This window comes from Oreochromis niloticus, linkage group LG6, assembly GCF_001858045.2.
Source record: "Oreochromis niloticus isolate F11D_XX linkage group LG6, O_niloticus_UMD_NMBU, whole genome shotgun sequence".
NCBI lineage: Eukaryota > Metazoa > Chordata > Actinopteri > Cichliformes > Cichlidae > Oreochromis > Oreochromis niloticus.
Genome location: NC_031971.2, coordinates 38,656,640 through 38,684,638, shown reverse-complemented (window position 1 = coordinate 38,684,638; position 27,999 = coordinate 38,656,640). Strand labels below are relative to the sequence as shown.

General features: G+C 42.1%; 1 protein-coding gene and 2 long non-coding RNA genes across 4 annotated transcripts; 2 read left to right on the top strand and 1 right to left on the bottom strand.

Moving 5' to 3' along the window:
* On the top strand, positions 1 to 27,800 carry LOC109202348 (SLAM family member 7-like). The gene is made up of 5 exons (XM_019359432.2): positions 1 to 82; positions 2,867 to 3,169; positions 26,557 to 26,820; positions 26,888 to 27,023; positions 27,136 to 27,800. The coding sequence occupies exons 1-5, from the start codon at positions 49 to 51 to the stop codon at positions 27,149 to 27,151; spliced, it is 753 nt and encodes a 250-aa protein (XP_019214977.2). The 5' UTR covers positions 1 to 48; the 3' UTR covers positions 27,152 to 27,800.
* Positions 16,499 to 17,833, top strand: LOC109202351 (uncharacterized). 2 transcript variants are annotated; one of them, XR_003220509.1, is made up of 4 exons: positions 16,499 to 16,756; positions 16,831 to 16,919; positions 16,991 to 17,395; positions 17,578 to 17,833. It is a non-coding gene; the product is annotated as an uncharacterized LOC109202351 (long non-coding RNA). The 2 variants fall into 2 exon arrangements; XR_002062274.1 differs by lacking the exon at positions 16,991 to 17,395.
* LOC109202353 (uncharacterized) lies at positions 18,934 to 21,016 on the bottom strand. The gene is made up of 3 exons (XR_002062278.2): positions 20,788 to 21,016; positions 19,250 to 19,281; positions 18,934 to 19,022 (listed from the first exon to the last, which is right to left on the bottom strand). It is a non-coding gene; the product is annotated as an uncharacterized LOC109202353 (long non-coding RNA).
* Positions 27,801 to 27,999: the final 199 nt, after the last annotated feature.

Below are 27,999 nucleotides of genomic sequence, written 5' to 3'. Positions count from 1 at the left end.
GCTATTTTGGCTTCATGTAAAAAGCCTCCACAGTAACAGGAAGTCACGATGCCTCAGATGAGCTTTATTCTCATGTTTTTAGGTAAGTTAGAACTTCTTCGTTGTTGTTCAGAGTCCTAAAATTCATTCTTCTGTGTATCAGTGACAAAAACAGGTGTTTGGCTCGTTCTTAGAGCGATGCAGCTTTGACCTGTGAACAAACTGTTCAGTCAGAAACGTGTTTGTTGAACAAACAGCTGACAGACCAACAGAAGCAGCTTCAGCTTCACTACATCTGTCAGCAGATGTTTGCTCTGCCAGATGTGGAGGATAAAGTTTGTCTTTGGATCCTTCCAGGCTTTATATATGATCCCATACACATCACATTATTATGATATGAAAGGAAGGTTGGAGGTTGGCCTATAATTAGCAGCTGGGTCTACAGATGCTTTTTAAGTAAAGGTTTAACTACAGCCAGCTTGAAGGCCTGTGGTACATAGCTGATTATTAGAGATAGGTTGATCATATTTAAGATTGAAGCATTAATTAATGGCAGGACTTCTTTGAGCAGTTTTGTAGGAATGGGGTCTAAAAGACACGTTGATGGTTTGGAGGAAGTAATTATTGAAGTTAACTCAGAAAGATCGGTTGGTGTCACAGGCTGGGTCTCTGACTCTGAGTATATTTTTGTATTCGTCTAATGTTCGATTTGTGATTATAGTTCATGTGTTATTCTTATTTAGCTTCAGTTGAGGTTAAAGGCAGCCATTATTTATTATTGTTGCCATGGTTTCTGTTTGTCTAGTTTTAGACTTCATAGTGACCCTTCATGTTTCATAGTATAATATACGTACATATGTGTGTGTGTGTGTGTGTGTGTGTGTACAGTGGCTTGCAAAAGTATTTGCCCCCCTTGAACTTTTCCACATTTTGTCACATTACAGCCACAAACATGAATCAATTTTATTGGAATTCCAGGTGAAAGACCAATACAAAGTGGTGTACATGTGAGAAGTGGAACGAAAATCATACATGATTCCAAACATTTTTTACAAATAAATAACTGCAAAGTGGGGTGTGCGTAATTATTCAGCCCCCTGAGTCAATACTTTGTAGAACCACCTTTTGCTGCAATTACAGCTGCCAGTCTTTTAGGGTATGTCTCTACCAGCTTTGCACATCTAGAGACTGAAATTCTTGCCCATTCTTCTTTGCAAAACAGCTCCACAACTGCCCTGTGACGGCCTCAGAGGTTGTCTAAGAGAATATTGGGAGCAACAACACCATGAAGTCCAAAGAACACACCAGACAGGTCAGGGATAAAGTTATTGAGAAATTTAAAGCAGGCTTAGGCTACAAAAAGATTTCCCAAGCCTTGAACATCCCACGGAGCACTGTTCAAGCCATCATTCAGAAATGGAAGGAGTATGGCACAACTGTAAACCTACCAAGACAAGGCCGTCCACCTAAACTCACAGGCCGAACAAGGAGAGCGCTGATCAGAAATGCAGCCAAGAGGCCCATGGTGACTCTGGACGAGCTGCAGAGATCTACAGCTCAGGTGGGGGAATCTGTCCATAGGACAACTATTAGTCGTGCACTGCACAAAGTTGGCCTTTATGGAAGAGTGGCAAGAAGAAAGCCATTGTTAACAGAAAACCATAAGAAGTCCCGTTTGCAGTTTGCCACAAGCCATGTGGGGGACACAGCAAACATGTGGAAGAAGGTGCTCTGGTCAGATGAGACCAAAATGGAACTTTTTGGCCAAAATACAAAACGCTATGTGTGGCGGAAAACTAACACTGCACATCACTCTGAACACACCATCCCCACTGTCAAATATGGTGGTGGCAGCATCATGCTCTGGGGGTGCTTCTCTTCAGCAGGGACAGGGAAGCTGGTCAGAGTTGATGGGAAGATGGATGGAGCCAAATACAGGGCAATCTTGGAAGAAAACCTCTTGGAGTCTGCAAAAGACTTGAGACTGGGGCGGAGGTTCACCTTCCAGCAGGACAACGACCCTAAACATAAAGCCAGGGCAACAATGGAACGGTTTAAAACAAAACATATCCATGTGTTAGAATGGCCCAGTCAAAGTCCAGATCTAAATCCAATCCAGAATCTGTGGCAAGATCTGAAAACTGCTGTTCACAAACGCTGTCCATCTAATCTGACTGAGCTGGAGCTGTTTTGCAAAGAAGAATGGGCAAGGGTTTCAGTCTGTAGATGTGCAAAGCTGGTAGAGACATACCCTAAAAGACTGGCAGCTGTAACTGCAGCAAAAGGTGGTTCTACAAAGTATTGACTCAGGGGGCTGAATAATTACGCACACCCCACTTTGCAGTTATTTATTTGTAAAAAATGTTTGGAATCATGTATGATTTTCGTTCCACTTCTCACGTGTACACCACTTTGTATTGGTCTTTCACCTGGAATTCCAATAACATTGATTCATGTTTGTGGCTGTAATGTGACAAAATGTGGGAAAGTTCAAGGGGGCCGAATACTTTTGCAAGCCACTGTATATAGCAGATTAAAAATGAGCTCTCTCAGTTTAAACATGTGAAATGTTTTCTATCTTCTATTGTGAATAAAATATGGCTTCATGAGATTTGAACATTATTTGACACCAACGACCTTTTTGCAGCTGTAAATGTTTAGTTTGTCACAACCAGATCAAAAAGTAAGAACTTGTTGTGATTTGTGTAAAATGTGTGAGGCTGAGTTCCTGCTGTCACTGATGCAGCTCACATGTATCAGCCTCACCCTCCTCGTGCTTCATGCTGCCTGGATTTAATCCTCACTTACTTTCTGTGGCTCTTTGTAAGATCTCTGATCACTTTCATTAAAGTTCTCACTGACTGTTGGATCTCTTCATATTTTACAGTGATGAGATTTTCTGCTTCTGAGGAAGTGAAGAAGAACCTGACGGGCACTGTGGGAGGAAACATCACTCTACCTGCACCTGTGCTGGAGAAAGGATATCTGTTATATGGAAGAACGATTATTGCTGATGTGATTAAGGGAGAATTTCAAGTATTTGTGGAAAAGTACAAGAACCGACTTCAGTGGGACAGAAACTCTGGACTCTTTACACTCACAGAGCTGCAGAGGAACGACTCAGGGATTTATACTGTCGACTCTAAAACAGGAAAAGTTTTCACATCATCATATAAGCTGACAGTGTACGGTAAGTCTGATATTTATTCTGGTATGTATATTTTTGTGTAACAGCTTCATATGTGACCTCAGTCTGTATGTTCCTCATTAGTTTGGTCGTATCATCACTTCAGAATAAAAACAGCTCTTTGTTCTTATAATCCCACAAATGTCTGGTGTGAAAGGAAGAATCAGCTCTGACTTCAGTGTTTTCACCAACATTACTGATCTGTACAAAGTGAATGAAAGAACAGGACAAAGCAGAAAGTTTAAACACTGTTCTTAGAAAATCCTGCAGAACAACTGAAATTAACACGTTTTTATTTAACAGCTTTTTTTACCAAAACACAAAACTTCCTGTTTACTTGAACATGTTTCCCATTTCATGGTCACGTTAATCCACAGAGAAGTAACACAAAGCCTCATTGGCCATGTTCCCACTAGTGCCTAACTATCGACCAATCACAGCTCAGCACAGCAGCCTGTGAGTTTCTAAGGTATTGAACTTCTTTATGAAGCATTAACAGTTACTTCTTACAGTGAAACATGTGTATTTGAACAGCCCAGCTGCCACCTGTCAGTCTTGTATGGCCTACAGTGTTACACAGCCTAACAAGCAGAACAGACACTTTTATTTTGATGGGTTTGTTGTTGATGGTGACTTCCTGTGGCTGCTGCTGTGAGAGGAACACATTACAAAACACAAGCTGTGGTTTCCACTCATGAAGCAACACACTCTGCTGTAATGTTTGTGTCTGACTACAAAGCTGCTGTCTGTGTCATAGAAACCAACGATAGTCATGTAGTTATGGGAACGCTCCCATACACAGAATAATGTCCCGTCTTTGTGTTTCCTGCTGTGAGTCTGTGGAATAGGAAACCTTTAAAATGTCCAAATAAATAGTTCAGACTGCTGATGGAGCTCAGCACTGAAGCTGAGGATGCTGCTGCTGCTCACAGACCTGCCTGAGGTGAAGGAAACCACATGTTGGCATCTTTAGATCCTCACAAACTCCCAACATCCTGTTTCATAAACCTGGATGTGAAAACTATCAACCTCCTTAAGTCTGACTTAGGCTGTTTGTCCTGCGTTACAGGCTTGAACATGACAGCTCAGCAGCTTCCTGAAGTTTCATATCACTGATGGTGTCGTTCAGCTCCATCGTACAGCTGAGACTTCTTCATGAAAGTGATTTGTCAGAAACATCAAACTCACCTTTACAGCTCCATCACTTTGAGATGAAACAAACATGCTGAGCTGCAGCTGCATGTTTGTTTGCAGGTCAGTGTAGGGCTGCATATCATCACTGATTTATAGAATCAATTCGATTCGATTTGAATCTGTGAAATTTTGACTCAGACAGTCAGAAATATTATAATTCTGATCATTTATCAGTACATATCCATATTTTTAAAAAGAAAGCTGAGACTTGTGAGACTTCATCAGAGGTGTGATCATCACAGCAGAGGCTTTTGTGTCAAAGTAACTGAGGATAAAACACAGAAACATGAAGCAGATTTTCCTGGTCTGGCTTTTTAAGGGAAATGACCTTAAAATATTCTGCAGTAGAAAAAATACTGACAGAAAACCACGAATCAGCAGATAATTATTATTTTATTCTTCTTCTTTTTTTTTTTTATCATTTATTTTACTTTCTTTTTAATTTTATCTGATTATTCTATTGTAGAGTACTTTGGTCAACAGTTGTTGTTTTTAAAAGTAAATAAAATGATTTGATTTGATAGTGCCTTGCAATTAATATTAATGGAATATGCTGTTTGCAAATGTCATCAACCCTTTTCATATTTGCAAACCCCAGTTAAACTGTAACCTTCAACAGCAACCCAATGAGTTGGATTCAGAGTGAATAACAACAAACTTCAATATTCTCCACCCATTTTAGGATGGAGCCTTTAGTTATCAAATCTGAGGCAAAGGCTCAGTCATTGAAAAAAGTTATAGAACTATTTGTGGCAAAGCAGAGAACATGCACATTATTTCAGTCTGTTAACCACAGAGAGGCAGACCAGCAAATCATTAAGCACTTAAAGTAGCATTATTCTGTACAGACACTGGAAAATCACCCTGTTACTCCATAGACCTGTACCTGAAGCAAACTGGTAATAGAGTTGTGTTATACTAAAGTTTTTGAATTTATACAAACCCCGCCCTTATTATGCACACTCAGCACACAGCATCGTGTATCCCAGAATAGATTTGTCACATCGATGTATTTACAGCCATTCTGTTCAGCCATGTTTAGAGTGAATCCTGTAAAATTCTACCATTATCATATCAATGTGCTCTGTTTCCAGTGTCCACTGGCATTTTGTGTGCATGCAAAGCATCCATGAAATACAGGGAGAAAAAATAAAAGAAATTAATGTTTTGAGACATTTTATTTAGATCACATCACACCACAACACACCAACCCCTGAGTCCGTGTTTTAACTTGGCGGGCGTGATTAAATAACGGCGTGCAGGTGCATCCTCCCTGCACTGCACTGCAGACCACTCCCCACCACACAGCTGTTTCAGCAAAACTCCACATTCTGTCATGATTCGGCTGCATAACGGAGGCAGGTGAGGACCCAAATGCAAACTCATGGAGACACGAGGCATAAACTCAAAAAGCACTGCTTTATTGCAGGAGTAAAGGGAAAACAGAGAACTAAACTAAACTGGGAAATGATTAACTGAAACGTGAGGAAACACAGGGAAATACAGCCATGAGGGAGGATGCGAGGGACATGGAAACACACGAGGAACACAGCTGACACAGATAATAACGAGACAGGGCAGGAGCAAACACAACCCCCGTTTCTCAATATGCGTACTTGTGCGTACTTGCGTTCTCGTGTACTCGTGATACGTCATCAGTCGGAGACCAAGTACTGTTCCAATTCGAAGTACGCATCACGCCGAGAACGCGAAAAAGTCCCGGATGTGTTCTCGATCCGCCCGTTTTATCGAGCATGCATCGGTGTGGACTTGGTACAGCTATATATCCCAGAATGCATTTCGTCCAAAACTCAACAGCGGACTCCCGGCACATCGTTTTCAACCCCCCCCGCTCGCGGTCTTCTCACTACTCAGGTTAAAGAAACCCCAGCAGCTGTCTATAGTATTGAGTGTCCACTAGAATAGAAATAAAAGCGTTCTAACATCTCACCTGCTTGTTTTTATTAAGGTATGCACACGTATGTACATGTACACTATTTTTATTAATAGAGGTTTCACTACTGAGGTTAAAATGATATATAAGTCACTTAGATCACTTCTAAATGTTAATGTTTGGTTTATTTCAGTGTTTTATTTGTTCCTGAGTAAACCGGTTTGGCTGTGATTAAAGTTAAGCTTCATAACATGTTACTCACAGTTAAATTAAGAGGGGACGGCAGTAAAAACTCCGGACATGTGACATCATCACGTACGCTGGTGTTCCAATTGTACAAATCGCGAGTCCGTGCTCGCGTTCTCGGCGAGTACGTACTCACCGAGAACGCGAGTACTCGCGTACTTGAGAATAGGGCTTTGGAGCGTGATGTCACTGGAGGTGGGCCACGCCCCTTTCCGCCATGACAGTAGGCTAGACACAGGATACAGCTTCAGCTATGGTTCGTACGTGTTGTGTTATCAGTTGCAACGTTTGATCACACGATCGTGAAGGCAAGAAGCTGGATAATGGGCTCTCTTTTCATCGTTTTCCATCCTGGAGGCAACGTGAGGGATCCCATGTATCCGATATTACTAAACAGAGACGTCAGGCTTGCATTGCAGCGGTGAGACGAGCGGATCGAGTTCTGTGCAATCCCCAGCTTTTTGTTGGTTTGGTCTCCGCATCTTCTTTCCGGTGAGTTCTAAATTAATTCATATCACTATTAAAATGCTTTTAGTGTTATTTTCAATGTGCTGAGGTCATAGATAATGAGATAAAACATGCTAATGTGTGATGCTGCAGAACCACGTCATGTCATCATGTCGACTGAGTAGCTTATGATTTAGCATTATTGCAGGCAAACCAGCATATGAAATGGATGTAACAAATCCAGACTGGGCACCAACACTGCTCATGGGCCTCTAAAAACATACTAAATTGCTCTCATTGTACACTAATCCGCACATAACTTCCAGATGAATCACACACCTGTCATGTGTCATGTACCCTAACCCTAACCCTGCAGCATCACACATTAGCATCTTTTATCTCATTATCTATGACCTCAGCACATTGAAAATAACACTAAAAGCATTTTAATAGTGATATGAATTAATTTAGAACTCACCGGAAAGAAGATGCAGAGACCAAACCAACAAAAAGCTGGGGATTGCACAGAACTCGATCCGCTCGTCTCACCGCTGCAATGCAAGCCTGACGTCTCTGTTTAGTAATATCGGATACATGGGATCCCTCACGTTGCCTCCAGGTTGAAAAACGATGAAAAGAGAGCCCATTATCCAGCTTCTTGCCTTCACGATCGTGTGATCAAACGTTGCAACTGATGACACAACACGTACGAACCATAGCTGAAGCTGTATCCTGTGTCTAGCCTACTGTCATGGCGGAAAGGGGGCGTGGCCCACCTCCAGTGACGTCAACTCCAAAGCCCTATTGAGAAAGGGCATGGCCGTTTATCAATGCCCAAGTACGCGAGTACGTACTCGCGTTCTCGGTGAGTACGTACCCGCCGAGAACGCGAGCACGGACTCGTGGGCCGTTTCTCAATTCTCAAGTACGCGAGCACGGACTCGTGATTTGTACAGTCGGAACACCAGCGTACGTGATGATGTCACAGGTCCGGAGTTTTTACTGCCGTCCCCTCCTAATTTAACTGTGAGTAACATGTTATGAAGCTTAACTGTAATCACAGCCAAACCGGTTTACTCAGGAACAAATAAAACACTGAAATAAACCAAACATTAACATTTAGAAGTGATCTAAGTGACTCATATATCATTTTTAACCTCAGTAGTGAAACCTCTATTAATAAAAATAGTGTACATGTACATACGTGTACATACCTTAATAAAAACAAGCAGGTGAGATGTTAGAACGCTTTTATTTCTATTCTAGTGGACACTCAATACTATAGACAGCTGCTGGGGTTTCTTTAACCTGAGTAGTGAGAAGTCCGCGAGCGGGGGGGGAGGGAGGGACGATGTGCCGGGAGTCCGCTGTTGAGTTTTGGACGAAATGCATTCTGGGATATATAGCTGTCCCAAGTCTACACCGATGCATGCTCGATAAAACGGGCGGATCGAGAACACATCCAGGACTTTTTCGCGTTCTCGGCGTGATGCGTACATCGAATTGGAACAGTACTTGGTCTCCGACTGATGACGTATCACGAGTACACGAGAACGCAAGTACGCACAAGTACGCATATTGATAAACGCCCCATGTGTTTCATGCAGTCTGTGTCACGTCGTCTGTGTTCCCACCCTCCGTGTTTCCATGCCCAGTCTTTTGTATCCTCAGCCATAGCCTTACCATAGTTTGTTCCCAGTTTAGATTTCTGTTTAGTTACTGCTCTCGTGCTGCCCTCATTCTTGTCTGTTTCTTTTGAGACCAGTCATCAGCCTTAATAAAGGCTCGCTTTCAGTTCCAGTTTGCTCCGGTCTACTCTCTTGTGTTCGCACCTGGGTCCACCACACACACCACCGCACGGTCTGTCTCCTCAGATCGTGACAATCCTCATTAAAGGAAAGGAAGAAAAAAGCCCATTAACAACAAGAAAAAGCTTTAAACAGGTTAAACTGAGGCTCCTGCTGTGCACCACAGCTCATCCATGATGCTTTGTCCACATTCGTCTAGTTTCACTTTGATTCTGATGTGAAAAGATGATAAAAATCCAAATTTAATGTGAAGAAGACACAGGACAGTGAATTTAATGAACTGGAGGAGCCATCAGAGCATCACCAAAGAAGTAGTAATTATTTATAATTCTATTATAAATCAGGATTTATTTATTTATTTATTGTCTGTCCCATTTGGTTCTTTAGCCGTCAGAATTGTTGTCTGAAGACCAACAAGGATACCAAATGGATTTATTTTGCCAAGTGGATCATCATGGCATTGCCGTATTGGTCCATTAGATCAAACTTTGTTGTTATTATTTATTTTATTTTCAGTTGTTACAGATGGGACAGACATGAGTGGGGGATAGGAAAGGGAGAAAGAAAGAGAGGAAGGAAAAGAAAAACAGAAGGGAAAAGGGACAGTGAGAAAGGGCACTTACAAAGACAAAGAGAAAAAAAAAAAATCTCCTGGATCACCTGTTGAGAGAAAAAGAAGAGAAGACAAGCAAAAAAAACCAAACAAAAACAAAGCAACATACTAAACACAACACCATCACGTTAATCTAGCCAAGTGTGAACAGCAGTAAATACTAAATATTGAATGTTGTTGTGCAGCACGCAGGACAGACAGCGCACAATGTGCTTTGAAGTAGCAGCTAAGAAAGGTGTAGTTTATGTCTACGAACAGTGAACACCCGTGTGCACACCTGTGTGGATCAACGCGCTTGTATACAAAAGGTTTCCCCATGTAACGGTCTGCTAGAGGGTGTGGAGGCCCATAGCCCCGTCCCCCAGGGCATGAAGCAGGCATGGAGGAGATCCAGGCTCCAGACATCCAGAGGCCCCAGAGTGCGAGAGCCCAAGGAGGACCACCGGAGGGGCATCCGTGCCACCCTCCTGGGAAGGGCTGAGGAGATCCCCAGACGAGGGGGTCACCCAGTAGCCACGGAGCAGAAGCCAGAGGGGGCTGCACTGGCGTGCCCGCCGGCTCTGCTGGCAGCCAGCTGTGCCAGAGTGAACCGAGTTGCAGGCCCCGAGGCCGGAGGCCCGAGGGCCCCCTTTGCCCCGGAAGAGGCCTGACCGAGCGACAGGCACCAGGCCCCGCCAAGTAGCCACCGGGAGTGAGCTGGTGCATACCTGAGCGCCCAGCCCCGGACACCAAGAACCACCAATGCACCGACCCCCGAGGGCATCAGTTACCAGCAGGGAGTGTGGTGAGGGGAGATAGGCCTCCACACTTGGAGGGCCTGGGAGTACCCAGGGAGGTGGAGTCTAAGACCCGACCTGACATATAGACACAGACAAACAGGCACACACAGACATAAACATGCTTTCCCACCCTCATGCACACATATACAAACACTCAGCACTCACCCAACGTAGGGATAGACATACATAGACATGTACACACAATCATACTCCCCAAACATACTCTATGCCCCGGGTCCAGGTACCCTCGCCCCCAGAGGGGGAAACGGCACCCAGACCCAAGAGATGTGACCCTTTCCCCCGGGGTGGAGGCAAGCAGACCGCCCCAGGCTCCGCAGCAGCAGGGAGGCCAATCGGACAGCCAACACCTCCTCCCAGCCCCCCGCCCCGATGGCTAGTAGAGAACGGGGGTGTGTGAAGACCCCATACCTCCCTCCTCCCGCTCATGTGTAGTGTTGCTGTGTGTTGTTCTAAAGTGCATTTAAAACAAGGGAGGGCATGGTGCTGCTGCCAGAGAGCAGCAGGTGTTAGCACGGCCCCTCCCGAGAACCCTCAATGTCTACATGGATTTGAAATTGAGAGGTGGGCACCGGCGCCAGAGGTAGGGTTGAATACACAGACCGTCCTCTGGACGCCGTTAACGTGGTCACCCTGAAAAAAAAAATAAAAAAAATCAGGATTTAAAATCCAGGCTATAAATGTTTCATTCAACCTTCACATCTCTGCAAAGATATGAAGTTGTGCATTTTTCTCAGGAAGTGACTGAACTGCAAACAAACATGCAGCTGCAGCTCAGCATGTTTGTTTGAGCTCATCTCAAAGTGATGGAGCTGTAAAGGTGAGTTTGATGTTTCTGACAAATCACTTTCATGAAGAAGTCTCAGCTGTACGATGAAGCTGAACGACACCATCAGTGATATGAAACTTCAGGAAGCTGCTGAGCTGTCATGTTCAAGCCTGTAATGCAGGACAAACAGCCTGAGTCAGACTTAAGGAGGTTGATAGTTTTCACATCCAGGTTTATGAAACAGGATGTTGGGAGTTTGCTGTATGAAAGCCTTATAGAACTGTAATCAATGTGTTTGTGTGCTTACTGAGGGGTCTGTGGACTGAACTGTGTGTGAAAATGCTTCATTTCATTAGAACATGTTAATAGTCTGTATACAGTACATGTGACCTTTGACCCTGCTATAAATGATCACTGACAATGAGGATCATTTAAGGTGACTGTTGTTGGGATTTGGTATAAATGACTACTCCTACTGCTTAAGGCTGCTTATTGTGGATTCAACAAGTTTAGAAGTCAGTTATTGAAATCAAAAGTGTGAGATTTATATGAAGGGAAACCATCAGGCAGGTTTATGTAGCCGGATTCCAGCGCTTCTGTGACCCACAACGCTGCAGTTTGAATAGAAAACCTGCAGCACGGTGCTAAACCTTTACCTCCAACTTCATATTCAATCATTGAAACAAACAAGAGGGTCCTTAAAAACATACATGAGACTTGCTTTAAAAAAAAAAGAATGCATCAGATTCAAACTGTGACATGTTTTAATGGAACTCACAACACGAGGGACTCAGTGTTTGCTGAGCAGACTTTTAATAAGAATCAACATCAGAGGGTCGGTAAAGCTTTACAGCTCATATCAACAGACTTGCGCCACATACAGTCCAGTGTTCAAATTACATAAAACTCTTTACTTTTTTAAATATACTTTTTAATTTATTTTAAGTTCACAAAAACTGACACAATCAGAGATATATATGCTGCCGTGGACTAGAATTATTAGACTACATGATGGCAGCAATGATTTCAGGAGCGCATGTTAATTTTGTGTTATGGCACTTTTGTGGGACAAGGATACATCATTTATTCTGCTGTGACATATACACCCATTTTAAGAGTTTTGGTTTTAGTCATGTAAATCAAGGCTGCAGGAAAACAATGTAAAGCACAGATTAAAGTTTCTTCTTTTCTTCTATTTTCCTCATATTATTTCCCCCTCTCCAGTTACTGATTGATTTTTATTAGTCTCCTCATCTCTGCATTTACTTCTATATGTTGTCTGCCTAACCCTAACCCAGAATTTTAACGATCTAAAACACAAGTATTTGTGACGCCACTTTTGTTATAGCAGCTTATACACCGCACTTCTGCCTCCTTGGAATATGGAGAACATCGGAATATGTTCTTAAGACCTCCAACTGAGCTGCCAAGCCTCTCAAGTGAGTCACGCAGGTTTTTCTCAAGTATCTCTTTAGGTTTGAATACATCAGAAAACACAAAAGCATAATTACTAAATTTCTGAATCTCTTTTATGCTACTGAGAATATTCCGTTCATGTGTTTGGTTGGTACATATTTTATAACATGGGGAGGCACGGACATAGAAAATCATCAGATCTTTTGTTGATTTTTGTTGCTTTTTGACTAAAGTGTTGACATGTTGCAGGGTTCGATACTCTGCATGATCAGCTCTGCCATCCTCTATTTCACTTTTACCACACAACCTTTCAACAGCAGCCCATGAGTTAATCTGCTGTTTACCACATCGCTTCCGGACATCAGTCCACTTAACACGTCCATCAGGACACTGTTTTAGAACATTGGGCCATCTCAGAACTGTGGCGGCCACCACTCTGTCACCTTTGTATACGTCACAGTTTAGAATCGTATTTTTCACATTTTCATCAGAATCAGGGACTTTACTCATATCATACTTGTGCTCTTTTTCGTTGTATGGGACGCTCACAGCCACACTGAACATGGGGGGGAAACTGTCAAAGGAAACAGAGAATATTCACCTTTAAAAACATGTTGGAGGCAAACTAGTCAGTACGTTTTCTATCACATCAAACATAGAATACAAAGATTGTGCAAAGCTGTAATCAAAGCAAATTGTTGCTGTTTCGAAGAATCTGAAATATTAAACATATTTTGAGTTATTTCACACTTTAATGTTTGCTACATAATTCCAAATGTGTTCATTCATAGTTTTGATGCCTTCAGTGAGAGTCTACAATGTAAATAGTCATGAAAATTTAAAAAAAAAAAACATTAAATGAGAATGTGTGTCCAAACCTTTGGCTTGTAGTGTATCTCTCCACCCTGTTACATATTCATTCATAATCATATACATTTGTACGGGGTAACTCTCTAAGACGGCCCAAGAAAAGACAGTGCAGCCCAGCATCCTAAACACCACAGTGCTTGCGTAAACATACTATTTACTCATACATATTACATGATAACACCGTTAAGGCCTTGCCAGATATGATGGCCAAGCCAGAGAGGCAGAGGAACTATTAGTCTCCAAGATATAAGACTGGCACCAAAAAGGTCCTGCAAGGTGCAGGGAAAAAACTGTAATGAAGTATCTGCTCTGATTGGCCGGCAAGATGCCAGGTCATCCATGAAGACAGCCCACAGTTGCCTACTGTTGAGATTGACCCAACTGGCTGTTGGCTACTGCAGAATCTGGTAAATGTGGACTAATAGATAAGGCCCATGAATTGGCCACACCTCAGTAATAGTGGGCCTGTACTCTTGAGCAGAGGGGTATGTGAAAACGCATATGTCTTCTAGAAAATAGCAAGAGAAAAACACAGACAGGGACATAATGGCTAGGGGTGGGTTTTTATAATCGATTTATCGATTAAAATCGATTCTGGCTTGGATAACGTGAAATCGATTCATTAAAATCCTGAATCGATTTTTTAATATAAATTTATTTTGCCCGAAATGCCAATCTCAGGTTAAACCTCACAAAATTTCAACAACCACCAAACAGCTAAGACAGTAAATGAGAGCAGGTACACGGATTCTGCACAAGGACGTAAACACACAGGGACCCGCGGATCAGAATCAGTGAGATGTCGCCTTTCTCACCTGACGCACGGACACGGTCGGGGCTGAAAGCGACAGCTCGCTGATTCTGATCTGTCGGCAGGTCCGCGCTTTGTGTTTACGTCCTTTTTGCGCTGATTCTAAAGCTGTTAGTTTGATCTCTCTCCAAACAATATTGACCGAACCAGCAGCAAAAGAAGATCCAAACTACGCTTCACATAAACATCGTCATGAAATCACTCTGACTTTTACTGTTTTGCTTCCACCACGATAAAAATCACACTTCATGCACAGCTCTCTCTCTCTCTCTGTCTCTCTCTCTGTACTTCAAGAACAGTTTCCCGTCTAAAAATCTGTTTTCTGCATTATTCGCTTGCTTGTTACGCACAGGTCTACTGTTGTTTACAGCGCTGTTGGACGCTGTTTTTTTCGTTTTACATACTTCCGAAAAGAAAACCTAATTTCTGCCGTTCAATACTGAACAAATTTAAATTTTTTAAAATTATGCAAAACGCTCAGCCGTGTCTCTAATAAAACCGCTGTAACGTCAGAGGTAATGTTCATATGTTGATTAATGGTTTTCTTTCGTTTTTGATGTACTGCAGAATATTTTTATAAAATCCAGGCCAGGAAAACCACCTTCATGTTTTTCTGTGTTTTATCTTCAGCTACTTTGACACAAAGGCATCTGCTGTGACGCTCACACCTTTGATAAAGTCTTGCGTGTGTCAGCTTCCTTTTTATTGATACAAAAATATGTAAATGTACTGATCTGAATTATAATATTTCTGACTGTCAAAATTTCCCAGATTCAAATCGAATTGAATTGAATCGAATCTAGAAATCAGTGACGATACCCAGCCCTAATAATGGCCCTTGTATAAGCGAGACAGACCTGAGTAGCCATGCCCTGCATAGTCCAGCCAGCAAGGCATTCATTACCCTATAGCTCCTGCTAGGCTTGCATGCTTTACCATGAAAAAGTGACAACGGGCTTTTCTAGTTTGTACAGGCATGATAAAACAGGCCATGCAGGACTGTGGATTTTCTCTGGCCAGCACAGCATGCTGGTGTCCTAAACACAGCAAGCATTTATCTTATGCATCATCCAAAGGCATCAAAGTGCATTTTATTACTGACCTTTTGTCATCTGCGTCTTTAAACTTTGGTGTGTACCTGCCAAAAGAAACAAATAGGGGTTATGAATATGACTTTAAAGATTTAAATTTGGAAAAATAGATCAAATCACAACAATGCTGCAAGCATGTTGAATTATTTGACTGAGACAAGAGGTTTAGGAAGGAGGAGTTGATGTTTTTTAGATTCAGTCCAATTCAGTTTTGTTTATATAGCATGAAATTACAACAATTTCCCTCAAGGCACTTTTTACTGTAAGGAAAAGACCATATAATAATATCCAGTGTAATACAGTCCCAATCAAAAGTTTAAGAACACTTGAAAAATGGCAAAAAATCATATTTTGCATGGTTGGATCTTAACAAGGTTCCAAATAGAGCTCTCTGCAACATCTGGCCATTTGACACCCCTGCACCTACTGAAGCTCCATTGTCGCACTGAAGGAAAAAGCACCGCAGACCATTACGGCGCCCCCTCCACTATGGGGCGTAGAAAACATCTCAGGTGGGATCTGTTTTTCATGCCAGTGACGTTGGAAACCATCAGGACCGTCAAGGTTACATCTGAGAATCAAACTTTCTTCCACCTTTCAGTGTCCCATGTTTGGTCCAAACGGTCAGTTCTGTGGCGTTCAAGGAGACGAGGGCTTTGAAGACGTTTGTTTGTTTTTGAAGCCCTTCAGTCTCAGATGGTTATGAGGCTGCAGTCGGCACCAGGAACTGCCTTAATTTGGGTCATGGATCGTCCAGTGTCTTGATTGACAGCCAATTGGATCCTCCGGCTCAGTGCTGGTGACATTTGTTTGGGTCTTCTACTTGACCTTTTTTGTTCCGTAAAGCTCAGCAGCGATTGCGTGCTGTGAGAGACCCTGCTTATGCAGTTCAACAACCCTACACGTTCAAAAGGGAACGTTTTCTTGCCTTTTCCACCAGAACGTCATGACAGTGTGACTAACTGACAAAAAATGACAATGAATCTATATTTTTGCACAGATTTGGCCTTTTAAAGGGATGTGGTCCTAAACTTCTGATCAGCTGTAAAACAGCCTGTTTCAGTTTAAGTGCTGTATTCAATAAACTGCTTAAAAATGTTTTGTCTCTCTCCCATTTCTTCTTGTTCATGTTGAAGCTCTACTTGGAACCTTGTTAAGATCCAACCATGCAAAATATGATGTTTTGCCATTTTTAAGTGCTCTTAAACTTTTGATTGGGACTGTATATCACAGTGTATCCCAAAAAGTTCATTCTGTACATCTGAATGTCGTCCTTTTAGTGGGAGAAATGAAAGATCATCTCTAAATCGAGGAGGGGACCTAAGGGTACATCTTTCACCATCTTAAAATCTTGTTTGTTGTTTCCTAACTGTAGCCGGATGGGCTACTCGCCTTTCTTTTCTCTCTCTCGCTCGCTCGCTCTACTGCTCTCGCTCTCTCCTGCGCTCGCTCTTACTGCAAAACTAGGTCAATTGGGAACCCACCTGCATATTGATTGCAGGCTGGCACCAGGTATAAAGCTAAGCCGGTGCTTCTTTGGATTATTCCTCCCATGCATTCAGCGCAAAGCAGCAGTAAATGCTGACACTCTGCGACGGACTGATCGGCAAGAGTAGATCATATGACAGCCACAGGTATGCTCTCGCTTAACCTCAGATTCCCTCTCAGTATTGGAATGTATAGTAATAGTTTTTGCGGCCTGTTGTAGCGCGGCAGGTTGTTTTATTCCGGCGTTGCGGAGAGAGGTGCTTGTGTGATTTCCCCCACCAGTGAGAGTATAGCGCCTCCGGTCCTGGGGTAAGCTGTTCAAACTATTTTTATTAGCATTCACAGCTACAAGAGGCTAAGGTTATATTTGTCTGTTTTAGGGCGTGATCGCTGCCTTCACCTCCGTGGCAACTCACACAGCCTTAAGTGAAGAATCAAGACACCTGCCTAGCCGTTGTTGTGAGGGCTCCTCCTCAGTGGAGCCTGCTGTCTTGTCTTGTTTGGTTTTGAATTGTTTTACCTTGTCTTATTTGGTTTTATTAAGTAGGCCTACCATTTCCTGGTTCGCCTGGTTTTATTTTATTCTATTTTATTTCTGAACTGTGGCGTGTGCCCACGCTTCTGTGATCGGGCTGAAGCAATCCTTTGCCCGAGTGTCGTGCCGGGAATTTTAAATTGCCCCCGTTGCTGGTCTTAGCCTGTGGGGAGCCAGACCAGCTCGCGATTGAGGCTGGGACAATTACTACCAGTACGGGTGGACCCGCGGGGCACAAGCCTTCCTGTGTGTGTGTGTGTGTGTGTGTGTGTGTGTGTGTGTGTGTGTGTGTGTGTGTGTGTGTGTGTGTGTGTGTGTGTGTGTGTGGTTTCTTTTATTAAAGTGTGTTTTAGTTCTTTGTATCATCTGTAGCGAGCCTGACGCTCAGTGTCCTGTTATTCTTTTAACATATTTTTCTGTGTTTTCTTTTAGTGAACGGAGGACGTACCAGTGGCCCTGGGACCTTAGGTGGTGGGTCGTTTTCACACTTTCTTTTGTACAGCACCGGGTGGGCTGCAGTGATTTTCGTTTTGTGTGATTTTCTTTTGGGTCCACGGCTGCTGGTAAGCCCAAGTTCCATGATTGTTTTATTTTCACGTTAAGACACTGTCAACAATGACGCTACATTTTGGTTTCTAATATTTTATTTATTTTTATTATAAATAAACTGTTTTAATATTGGAGCCAACCTGCCTCGGAGTGCATCCTTGAATCTGTGCGGCCTCTTTTTATTCCTTTTATCTATTTTTCTTAAATATATTTCCTAGGGGTGAAAATCCCCTATGTGGCGTTGTCATTTTATTTCCTTTTATCTAACCCCGCCGACCACTTGGTCACATAACAAACAAACAAAATGCTCGTACTCATGCTGCCCCGACGTCATGCCAGCGCATATCGGGAATGTCATAGGCACTGATCGGTTTTCTATCGCCCATTTGCTGGGAGTAAGGGCGCCCTCCGTTTGCGAGGTGCACCTGCTGCTTGCAGCACAGGGAGGAGAGGGCAGGGCGGCGGGGGGATTCTCTGGCTGGCTGGAGCAGCATCTAATAACCAACTCGCAAAATAAAACAAAATAAAAACAAAACAACAAACACGAAAACACCAGACATTATGATACAGACTTATAATTTGCGAAAACGCGAAAAGTGAGCGCGAGAGCCCTCGGTGCGCCTGCTTGCTGCTGAAGTCAAAGTAAACTTTATTGTCATCTCCGCTACAGACAGTCCAGTATATAGAGAGACGAGATGACGAGGCTCCAGTTACAGCAGTGCAAGTAAACAAAAAATAAATATAAGAAGAGTAAGAAAATACACGCCAAACAGGCTAGAACCGCCACTGCTCCCATCCATTGTTCCTTCTGTGGGCTGATTTCAGTCATTATACAAATATACTGTTTATAAGATTGGGGAAACCTGCAGTCAGCTGAGACTGAAGAAGTCACTTGGATGAGTGACGAAACGTTTCTCCCACAAAACGCTACGTCCAGATGAACAGAATTAACCCTTTCCTTACCTGGATGATTGAGCACAATGTATGAACAGAATTTATCTGAAGTGAAGGACTACATTATATTTTTAAACATATGAAATGGAATTACAAAGGCTCTTTTAAGGCTTTTAAAAATATATTTGTTACATGAAAACATGCTGTATGTTTTACCACATTTTACTCAAAGATAAAAACAGCCATTATAATCAACATCATCATCAGTTCAGTCATGTTATTCTCATTTCTTCTTTATTTCAGAGAGAGTTCACTTACCTCTTCAGAATTTCTTGAACAACTGGTGCAAGTTGGTGTTGGTCCAAAGCACTCAAACTGTTTCTAACAATCATCAAAAAAACGACTGCTACAGAAACCCAGTAAGGACCAGCCATCTGACAAAAATAAGAAGACTGAATATATTACAGCATCAAATGTAATCTAAAACTATCTCTATCTCTCCCAGATTATCAGCTCTGCTCTTTCAGGGATTTTTGTCAGCATTTAGCACCAACTTATAAGTGAATAAAGTCGGTGTTAGAGAGGAGCAAGTCTTCAAAGTCCGACTGAAGGTGCACCAAAAACTCATGAAACAACAGTGTGACGAGAGTCAAGTACAAACCTTCACAGCTGCTGCCCAAAGGAAGAAGAGACCTGAAACCAACAGAAATAAAAGGTTATTTCTCTCATATTTCTCTCAGCATTGACTTTCAGTCTGTGTCCACGAGTCAGTGTGAGGAGTGAAACAGGTTTATGTTGCTGGGATCATTCATGCTTTTCATAAAGGCCTTTTGAAGGTAACTATGTTTTGAAAAGTGGTATATACAGTCAGGAAGTTAAGAAAACTAACGAGTAATCTGTAATATACTGATTTCTTGAGTAAAAACCCAGCACTGGTATGGACCAAATTATTTTTATCATGTCCCATAAAAGTTTGAAAGGACTTGAAAGAGGCTCTACGCTCTTTGTACCATAAGACCCAAACTCTTTCATGGCGTGCCTTTTTATTTTTTCTTTGCTATTTGGGCTGACTGGGACCTGATGAATGTAAAAACAGCCATCCCAAGAGTGAACATCCCAGCAATCTTATTCCAGGCTGAGATCATGCAGTACTCAGAGAAACTGCAACAAGTTCAATTTCAGACAGGACTCGGTTAGCATGTGAACTGTTAAAGTCCATGACGTTACAATTAGAAAAAGACTGAAGCTTGTTTGGAAATGTTGCAGCAGAACACACCTTCTCTCTTAAAAGAACAGGACAGCACAGATTAGGTATGCAAAGTTGCATCTCAATAAATCACAAGACTTTTGGAACAATGTCCTTTGGACAGACAGGACCAAAGTGGAGATGTTTGGAGAAAACCAATGTGAACATATCAAGTGCCAGCAGTGTGGTGGAGGGCTGATGATCTGGACACCTTGTAGTTACTGAGTCGACTAAAGGAAACTTTAGTCCTTGAATGAAAAATTGACCCAGTCTTATGAAAATCTTTTTCCAGTGGAGATCTTTATTTAATTTTTTAAGTATTCTTAAAAAATGCCTCTCGACCCAATTCATTCTAAATTGTAATCTACATTCAAGTAAAATTTGTGTTACCTGCTGAGTTGGTAAAAGTCTGACTGATGCTGGAGGCTCTGTTTCCTTTTCAGTATGAGAAGACATTATTATAGAGGGCTGGCTAGTGTAGAGGGAAGAAGTGCTCTTTATTTTGTCGTGAAAATATTATGCATGGTGGTGGAGGATTTGAAAGCTTTAATGTTCAGAGAGAAAATCCACCAGTGCCAAGCTGGGAATTTTACCCTGGTAATATTTACTTCAAACCAGTATCACTCAGAAAAAAATGCATTCTGGTTAAATCTTCTACATTCGGTGGTAAAGACATGTTCATATAAAGGCATGGAGCCATTCACAGGGTGTGACCATCATCAGCCTGCCACCTATAAAGAATGTCTCCTCCTTGTAACTACATCCACTGCACCAGCACCTCGTACTGAACAGAGCCTCCAGCATCACCTACAGATCTTTCTCCACCACAGCAGGTACAAATTCTACTAGTAGACAGAGATGTCTGATCACTCAGAAACAAAATATACAAAGCAAAAATAAACCAATCATGACGTTTAATAGACTTCCATGATCATTTTTAAAGTGACTCTTACCTGAAGTGACTGATGTCAGATGGACACTGTTGCTGTCCTCCGTTGTTCTCCCAGTGTGTTCTGGTTGTAGGTGCCAGTGCAATGAAGAGTCAGATGGAAGATTTTTAAAGGGAAAAATTAGACCAACCCCCAGTAAGCAGCCCCACAAGCCTATTTAAACATTCAAATTTTGAATTATGTAAAGCTTAAGAACAAGAGAAGATAACGGTGTTATCGGTGAAATGTGAGTTACAATGAACACACAGAGGTCCTTTGTTCATCTGTCAGAGAAATAAAACACTTTCAAGTTACAGTTTTCAATAATAATGATGATGACTGTCTGCATGGAACTTCTAGATTTATTCATTTGATGGTTTCATTTATGTACTTGTGTGACACTGTGACAGACTCCTGCAGACCAGCCAGTTATTAAGAGACACACCTGAGTACATCACTTTATACAGTCTTTTTCTCAATTAAAGAAATACAGGAAACAACATATATTAAAAGAGATGTTAAAGAGAATAAAGAGGAAAAGGGCGAAGCAAAATTAGACAGTAAGATACAAAATGCAAACTAAACTGTGTTTATGTAAGAAACTTAGTAGCATCCATATAGACCATATCCATTTTTACTGTAAATGCACAATGCTGCTATGTGAGACTGACCTCTTAGATTTATTATATGAAATGTTAGTGGCTCAGGGCCCAGAGGCTGGTGTGAGAATATGGACCCACGAGCAGATGCAACACGGAAGGCAATAATGCTTTTTAAGCATTTTATTTTATAACAGGCCCAGGGAACTTGGTTACTACACAAGGGAAGGTTTTCTTGTGTTTTTTCCTGATGAGTGGGTCGTGACTGCAGGCAGAGGAAGAGGGAAAGGTTAGGTGGTTTTGCAGACTAGACTCAGATAACTGACACCAGTAGACAAAGTGCTTGTATTGCTTCCTTTGTCCAGCTCAAAAATACTTGCCAAGTTTCTAGTGGAGGATGTTCACTATGAAGTGGTGCCGTTGGACAGGGGTAGAGCCACACAAATATATCGCCTCCACCTCTTCTCAGCGTGGAGAGAGGCAGAGGGCGCGTCTTTAGAGAGCATGGTAAAACACAGGGACCAGTTGGGCCTGATGTGCCAACTGAACCAGTCCCACATCCCTCCATTGTGATGACCATCTCACACAGGCAGAGAGTGGATGTTGGTGCACTGCAACTGTGTTTTGCACATGTGTTCTCCCTCCTGTCTGTACCAGTCAGAAAAGGCACCATTTTGAAATTTGCTCTGGTGTGACGTTGCACTCACGTCTCTGTAGGTTTACTGAATATAAAAGGCAAATTGTTCAGAAGGAAATTTGCTCCTGTGTTAGAGCTGGGAGGGACAAAAGAGTCACAGAGAGCTTGGTGTAGCCTCATAGCTCTTGTAGTGAAGAAAAATGGTCTTATTCAGCTCTGTGTGGATGATTGTGAGGTGAATGAGGTGTCACAGTTTCCCAACCCCCGGGTTTTTCATGATGCTGTATTTAACCGAGGGCTACTGAGAGATTCCCTCCAGAGTCTCAGGAAAAACCAGCCTTCACTCCGTTACAGGCTGTCATCAGCCTTCCTTCAAAACTAAAAAAATATATATTATCAGACCTGATTAACATTTGTATACCCAAGTTTGAGCCGGCACACCAGACTACACTTAAAAATGATAAAGTATAGCACTCAATCTTTATAACTTTTATCTGTGCAGGAATGCAAGTAAATAGCTGTGATTTGGCATCTTAATAATCTAATAATAACCTGTATCAAATCTGGTTCTTTTATATTCTTTTACTGACAGAGAAAAACCCGACTCAGTGTGGTCAAAACTATAAAATTATTTTATTCAAGCATTACTTTCCGGAAAGGGATGTACACAGGCTAAATCCTGAGCAGATCTGAAGCATTAGCAGCCAAATGTGCATAACACAATCAGTCACACATAGTTTCGATCAAAACAACTCTGCAGTGCACTCTGCGTAGTTGCACTTCCTGTACTCTGCAGCCCTGCACAAAGCGTCTTCTGCAGTTTCCTGTCTTACACAGTACTCTGACCTTTAGCACACATTATAACTCAAAGTAGCGTTTTACTACACCGGCCTATATAAAACAATATAAACAGCAAATAAGCACTAAGAATATATATACTTTACTTTTTTCTGCTTTGGTACTACTTGCTGGTACTACCACGCGGTATCCAGTAAGGGTCCTGGCTAGACCCTCCATGCTAAAACCAAGCCCTGGAATGGCGCGGCTATGTCTGCAGCCTGTCCGCAGCTCGGACACAAGCATTTCACTACATGTTGTGCTAATAACCCAATACACAAAGGGACAGCAAAGCAGAACAAAAGCAGCAGCCCAAAAGCCCTGATCAGATGGCGTTGTCTTTTTTAGAAATGATGTGGTGTCATTGGTTTTGTTCGCTTATTTTAAACTTTTTGGGGGGTTTTTGCAAAACTTTGCTGTTATCCTAGAGTTTTGATTATGATAATTGATGTAGGTTGACTTTTGTTATTTTTATTTTTTTTACTTTGTTACTTTTTTATTTTATTTTGTTGGCCCTGCGACAGACTGGTGACCTGTCCAGTGTGCACCCTGCCTCTTGCCCTTAGACAGCTGGGATAGGCTCCAGCGACCCCCGCAACCCTGAAAAGGATAAGTGGAAGTGGATGGCTGGTTTCATTTATGTACTTGTGTGAAACACAAGTACATACACTGTTCACTGTGTGAAACAGTGACAGACTCCTGCAGACCAGCCAGTTATTAAGTGACTGGTCTGTATAAAGTGAGTATATAACTTTATACAGTCTTTTTATAAACTAAAGAAATACAGGAAACAACATATATTAAAGAGATGTTTTATGGAGGAGAATAAAGAGGAAAAGAGCGAAGCAAAATTAGACAGTAAGATACAAAATGCAAACTAAACTGTGTTTATGTAAGAAACTTAGTAGCATCCATAGACACCATATCCATTTTTACTGTAAATGCACAATGCTGCTATGTGAGACTGACCTCTTAGATTTATTATATGAAATGTTAGATTCTGTTTTCATTAGTATGACATCCAGTCATTTCTGCAATTTCAATATATTACACAAGGACAATAAAGTATTTTATGTCTTAAATGAAATAGTATTATTTGAATTCAGGAGATAAGAGAAACAGGTGAATGACACCATATTTGAAGCACCTTTATCTGAAACTCCAAAAGCATTCAAATGAATACATTTAATGATTAAACTGAGCAGTGGAGACAAACGACCAGTTTTTCATTTGACTTTTGACACTGCAGCTCCTTTTATCCACTTTGTCTCAGACAGTGACCTTTTTATTCTTGTAGCTGCTTTGGTATGAAAATGTTTAGTTTTACATCTCTTCATGGATAACTATAGGTATTCCTATATGTGAAAGAATATACTTTTCAGAGGTTCATCAGACTGGACAAACTGGACTACAAGTATTACAACCAGGAAATGTAAAGCTAACTCTGCTTTTTTAAAATTCTGTGTAATTTGGCAGCTTCTGCAGTCACCATCATGATTTGAATTGACTATTGTGTGATATTAGTTTGTCCAAAAAGTGAAGATATAAGTTAAAACATTTATGTTTTAAGCATAAATATCAACTGATTTAAAAGGCTTGAGCAGGTTAACTTTTAGTATTTACAAGGGTTTAAAATATATGAATAAAAACTGAATGTGTCATGGTCCCGGGACGTCTACCCGGTATTTTGTGTTTCTTGTATTGTTGTCGTTTGATGTTATGTTTTAGGGTCCCTAGGTTATTCTGTTAAGATGTTGCTTGTTTGATTTCCCCTCGTGTCTTTACCCCCTGTGTGTCCCCTCTGTGTATCTGTGAGTTCCCATGCCTCGTTTCTCCTCCTTGTGTTTTATTCCATGTTTTCCACAGCCTGTTATGTCTGTGCTCTCCCCGTGTTCTCTCCTCCCCTCCTGTCTGCGCCTCTATGTACTTCCTGTTTTACTTTGACAGTCTCCCGTCAGTATGCGTCATGTTTGCCATTTCTCAATTCTCAAGTACGCGAGTACGTACTGGCCGAGAACGCGAGCACGAGACTAAATACACATGAGGGATGATCAGGGGAAGTGGCCACACATGGGAGCACAGCTGACACACATGAACCTAAAGACAGGACAGGAGAGGTGAAACTAAATACACTGACATTGAATACAGACTTTCAAAGTAAAACAGGAAACATGGAGATTAGACATGACATGAACTAAACATAACCACGCAGACATGACGCATGAACCAGGGGGACTGAGTACAGGGGGAGATGACATAAACAACTAAGGAACAAGACTAAGCAGCAATCTAGAAATAAACTAGGTGAACTAAGCTAAGCACAAATGAATACAAAAGATACATAAAACTCAAACACTGGGTCGCTCGACCCAGGACCATGACAAGGATTTGAATCAGAGCGTTTGTTTCTTCTGTGTCCTCTTCAGCACCTTCTACTGATAGTGATGCTAGTTTTGACAATTTGACAGGAAACCTGAGAAATCCCTCATAAACCTTTATAATGAGATTCAAATGTATATAATGGTGGTTTGGCCGTCTGCTGTCTCTCCTGTGGGTTTGTTTTCAGACAGTTGAGATGAAATGAAAGTTGAAATGAGCAGTTTCATATTAATGTTCACTGACTGCATTAAAGCAGCAATAACCAGAGCTCTGCTGTCCTGATGATGTTCACTAACAAAAAGCAGAAAGTAAAAAACATTTTTCTGATGTTGTCTAAGGACTTCTTTAAGTTGCTTGAAGACGTTTCACCTCTCATCCGAGAAGCTTCTTCAGTTCTAAGGTCAAATGGCCGAGAGTCCCAGATTTAAACCCAGTGGGAGTATCCCCCCAAAGAGGGACAAAGGACCCCCTGGTGATCCTCTAATCACATGAGCCAAGGTGTGAAAGCGGGTGTGGGTCCTAATCAGCCAGGGTTTCGGGTGAGCTCATTGTGAAACCTGGCCCCACCTTATCATGCGATTTCCTGAGGTCAGATGGCCCAGGATGTGAGTGGGCGTTAAGGCGTCTGGGAAGGATCTCAAAACTGGATTATAGATGGCAGACAGTTGGTGTCGTAAACCACCGCCTCTGTTCAAAGATGGTCGCTCACAGTGGACATAGATGGCCTCTTTCACTCCTCTTTCAAACCATCTGTCCTCTCTGTTCAAAATGTGAACATTGGCATCCTCGAAAGAGTGACCTTTGACCTTAAGATGCAGATGGACAGCTGAGTCTTGTCCTGTGGAGGTGGCTCTTCTATGTTGTGCCATGCGCTTGTGAAGTGGCTGTTTGGTCTCTCCGATGTAGAGGTCTGGGCATTCCTCACTGCACTGTACCGCATACATCACGTTGTTCAGTCTGTGTTTTGGAGTTTTGTCTTTCGGATGAACCAGTTTCTGTCAGAGTGTGTTGCTGGGTCTGAAGTACACTGGGATGTCGTGCGATGAGTTTCTCTTCAATGTGCACGGCGCAGTCCTCATGTGATTAGAGGATCATCAGGGGGTCCTTTTGTCCCTCCTTGGGGGGAAACTCCCACTGGGTTTAAATCTGGGACTCTCCACCATTTGACCTTAGAACTGAAGAAGCTTCTCGGATGAGAGGTGAAACGTCTTCAAGCAACTTAAAGAAGTCCAGACGCTTTTCTTTCCAAGCTCCTTAGACTACGATGACCTGGATGACTGAGAACCTTCACAGACATTTTTCTGATGTTAATTTTTATTCTCCATCAACTTTCGTCCCCAGACTCTGTACCGACTCCTGCAGTGAAGAAAGTGAGTGTGAGCTCTGAGAGCTGCTCCTTACTGTGTTTGGTGGACAGAGAGACCACACTGCTGTGGTTTAAAGACGAGCAGAGACTGAACCAGAGCAGCTCTGCGCTCTCTCTGCCTCTCACTGTGCACAAACAGGACTTCAGCTCCTCTTACAGATGTGTGGCTGCAAACCCTGCAGACGAGAAAACTCTTCCTGTCCCTGTGAATACGACCTGTGGAGACACAGACGACACAGGTAAGACTGAATCTGCTGTGAACCTTCGTGTTTCAGGCTGATGTGCTGATGTGAACGTGTGTGTCAGGTGACAGGAACACAGACTCCTGGTTGTTCCTGGTTCCCATGGCTGTGTGTTGGAGTGCTGTTGTTGTTTCGATGGTTCTGATGGAGGGGAAGAGAGAGGCTGAGACGGCTTCACCATCAGCTGTGCACTCACATCAGTACGAACTCTGCTGCCTACATGATAACAAAGCACACATACACTGTGTGTGTTTTATATTATCCCTCCTTATTTTACATATATCTTCCTTATTTTCTATTTCATCTTAACAGGTGTGACCTTCACTGAAACACTGGAAATAACAACGCTTTTAGGTGCAGTTTGAAATCGTCTTCTAAACCCGAGGAGAGGAACGTGATCCAGAGCACAGCTGACCTCAAAATGCATGTTTTAGAGCAGATTTTAGCTCTAAATATATTATTTCATGCAGGTTTTCCCAGCATATATCTTATTACCATTACTCTTCTGACTACACACAGTTATACCCCCTGCCCCTCTGTGATTTAAACGCAGCTCACACAGTATAAAGGCTAACTCCAGCTGGATGGATAAAATCGAAACATAAAAGAAACATAAATGTTCTTTTGAAATGTTGCACAGATTTGAAACTCTGAGGTGATCACAGGCCTCATTCTCACATGAGCAGCATAGTTAAAACCTGCTTTTTACCATCAGTGAATGTGCATGAAATGCTGAATGCTTCTGATCCTGGAGGATTGTAACTCACTGCTCACAGGAATCACAAAACAGCAGCAGACTCTGCTTCAGCTCCTGGGTTTGAGTTTAAAATGGGAATCCGTCTACGAGCTGCACTGAGATCATCACATCAGGTTTCCAGTTAGTTTTGTGGTTGATTTTTAAATCTCAGGGATGTTTTTAAGGCCTGTGTGTCTGGGAGCTCAGTATCTCTCTGCTGCTCTCACCTCCATCGCGTTTAAAGGAGAAGTGGAGAGGAGAGGTGGACTGATGTTTCCTCAACTCATCTCTAATCACACCTGAGAGGTTAAAGGTCAGCATCCAGCCTTTTGTGTTTGAAATGATGAAGAGTACTATAAACTAACAGAGTTTATCTACATGTGCTTTTGGTAAAAATAAATCCTCTTTATTATTAATCAAAGAAGAGTTTCTGTTGTATT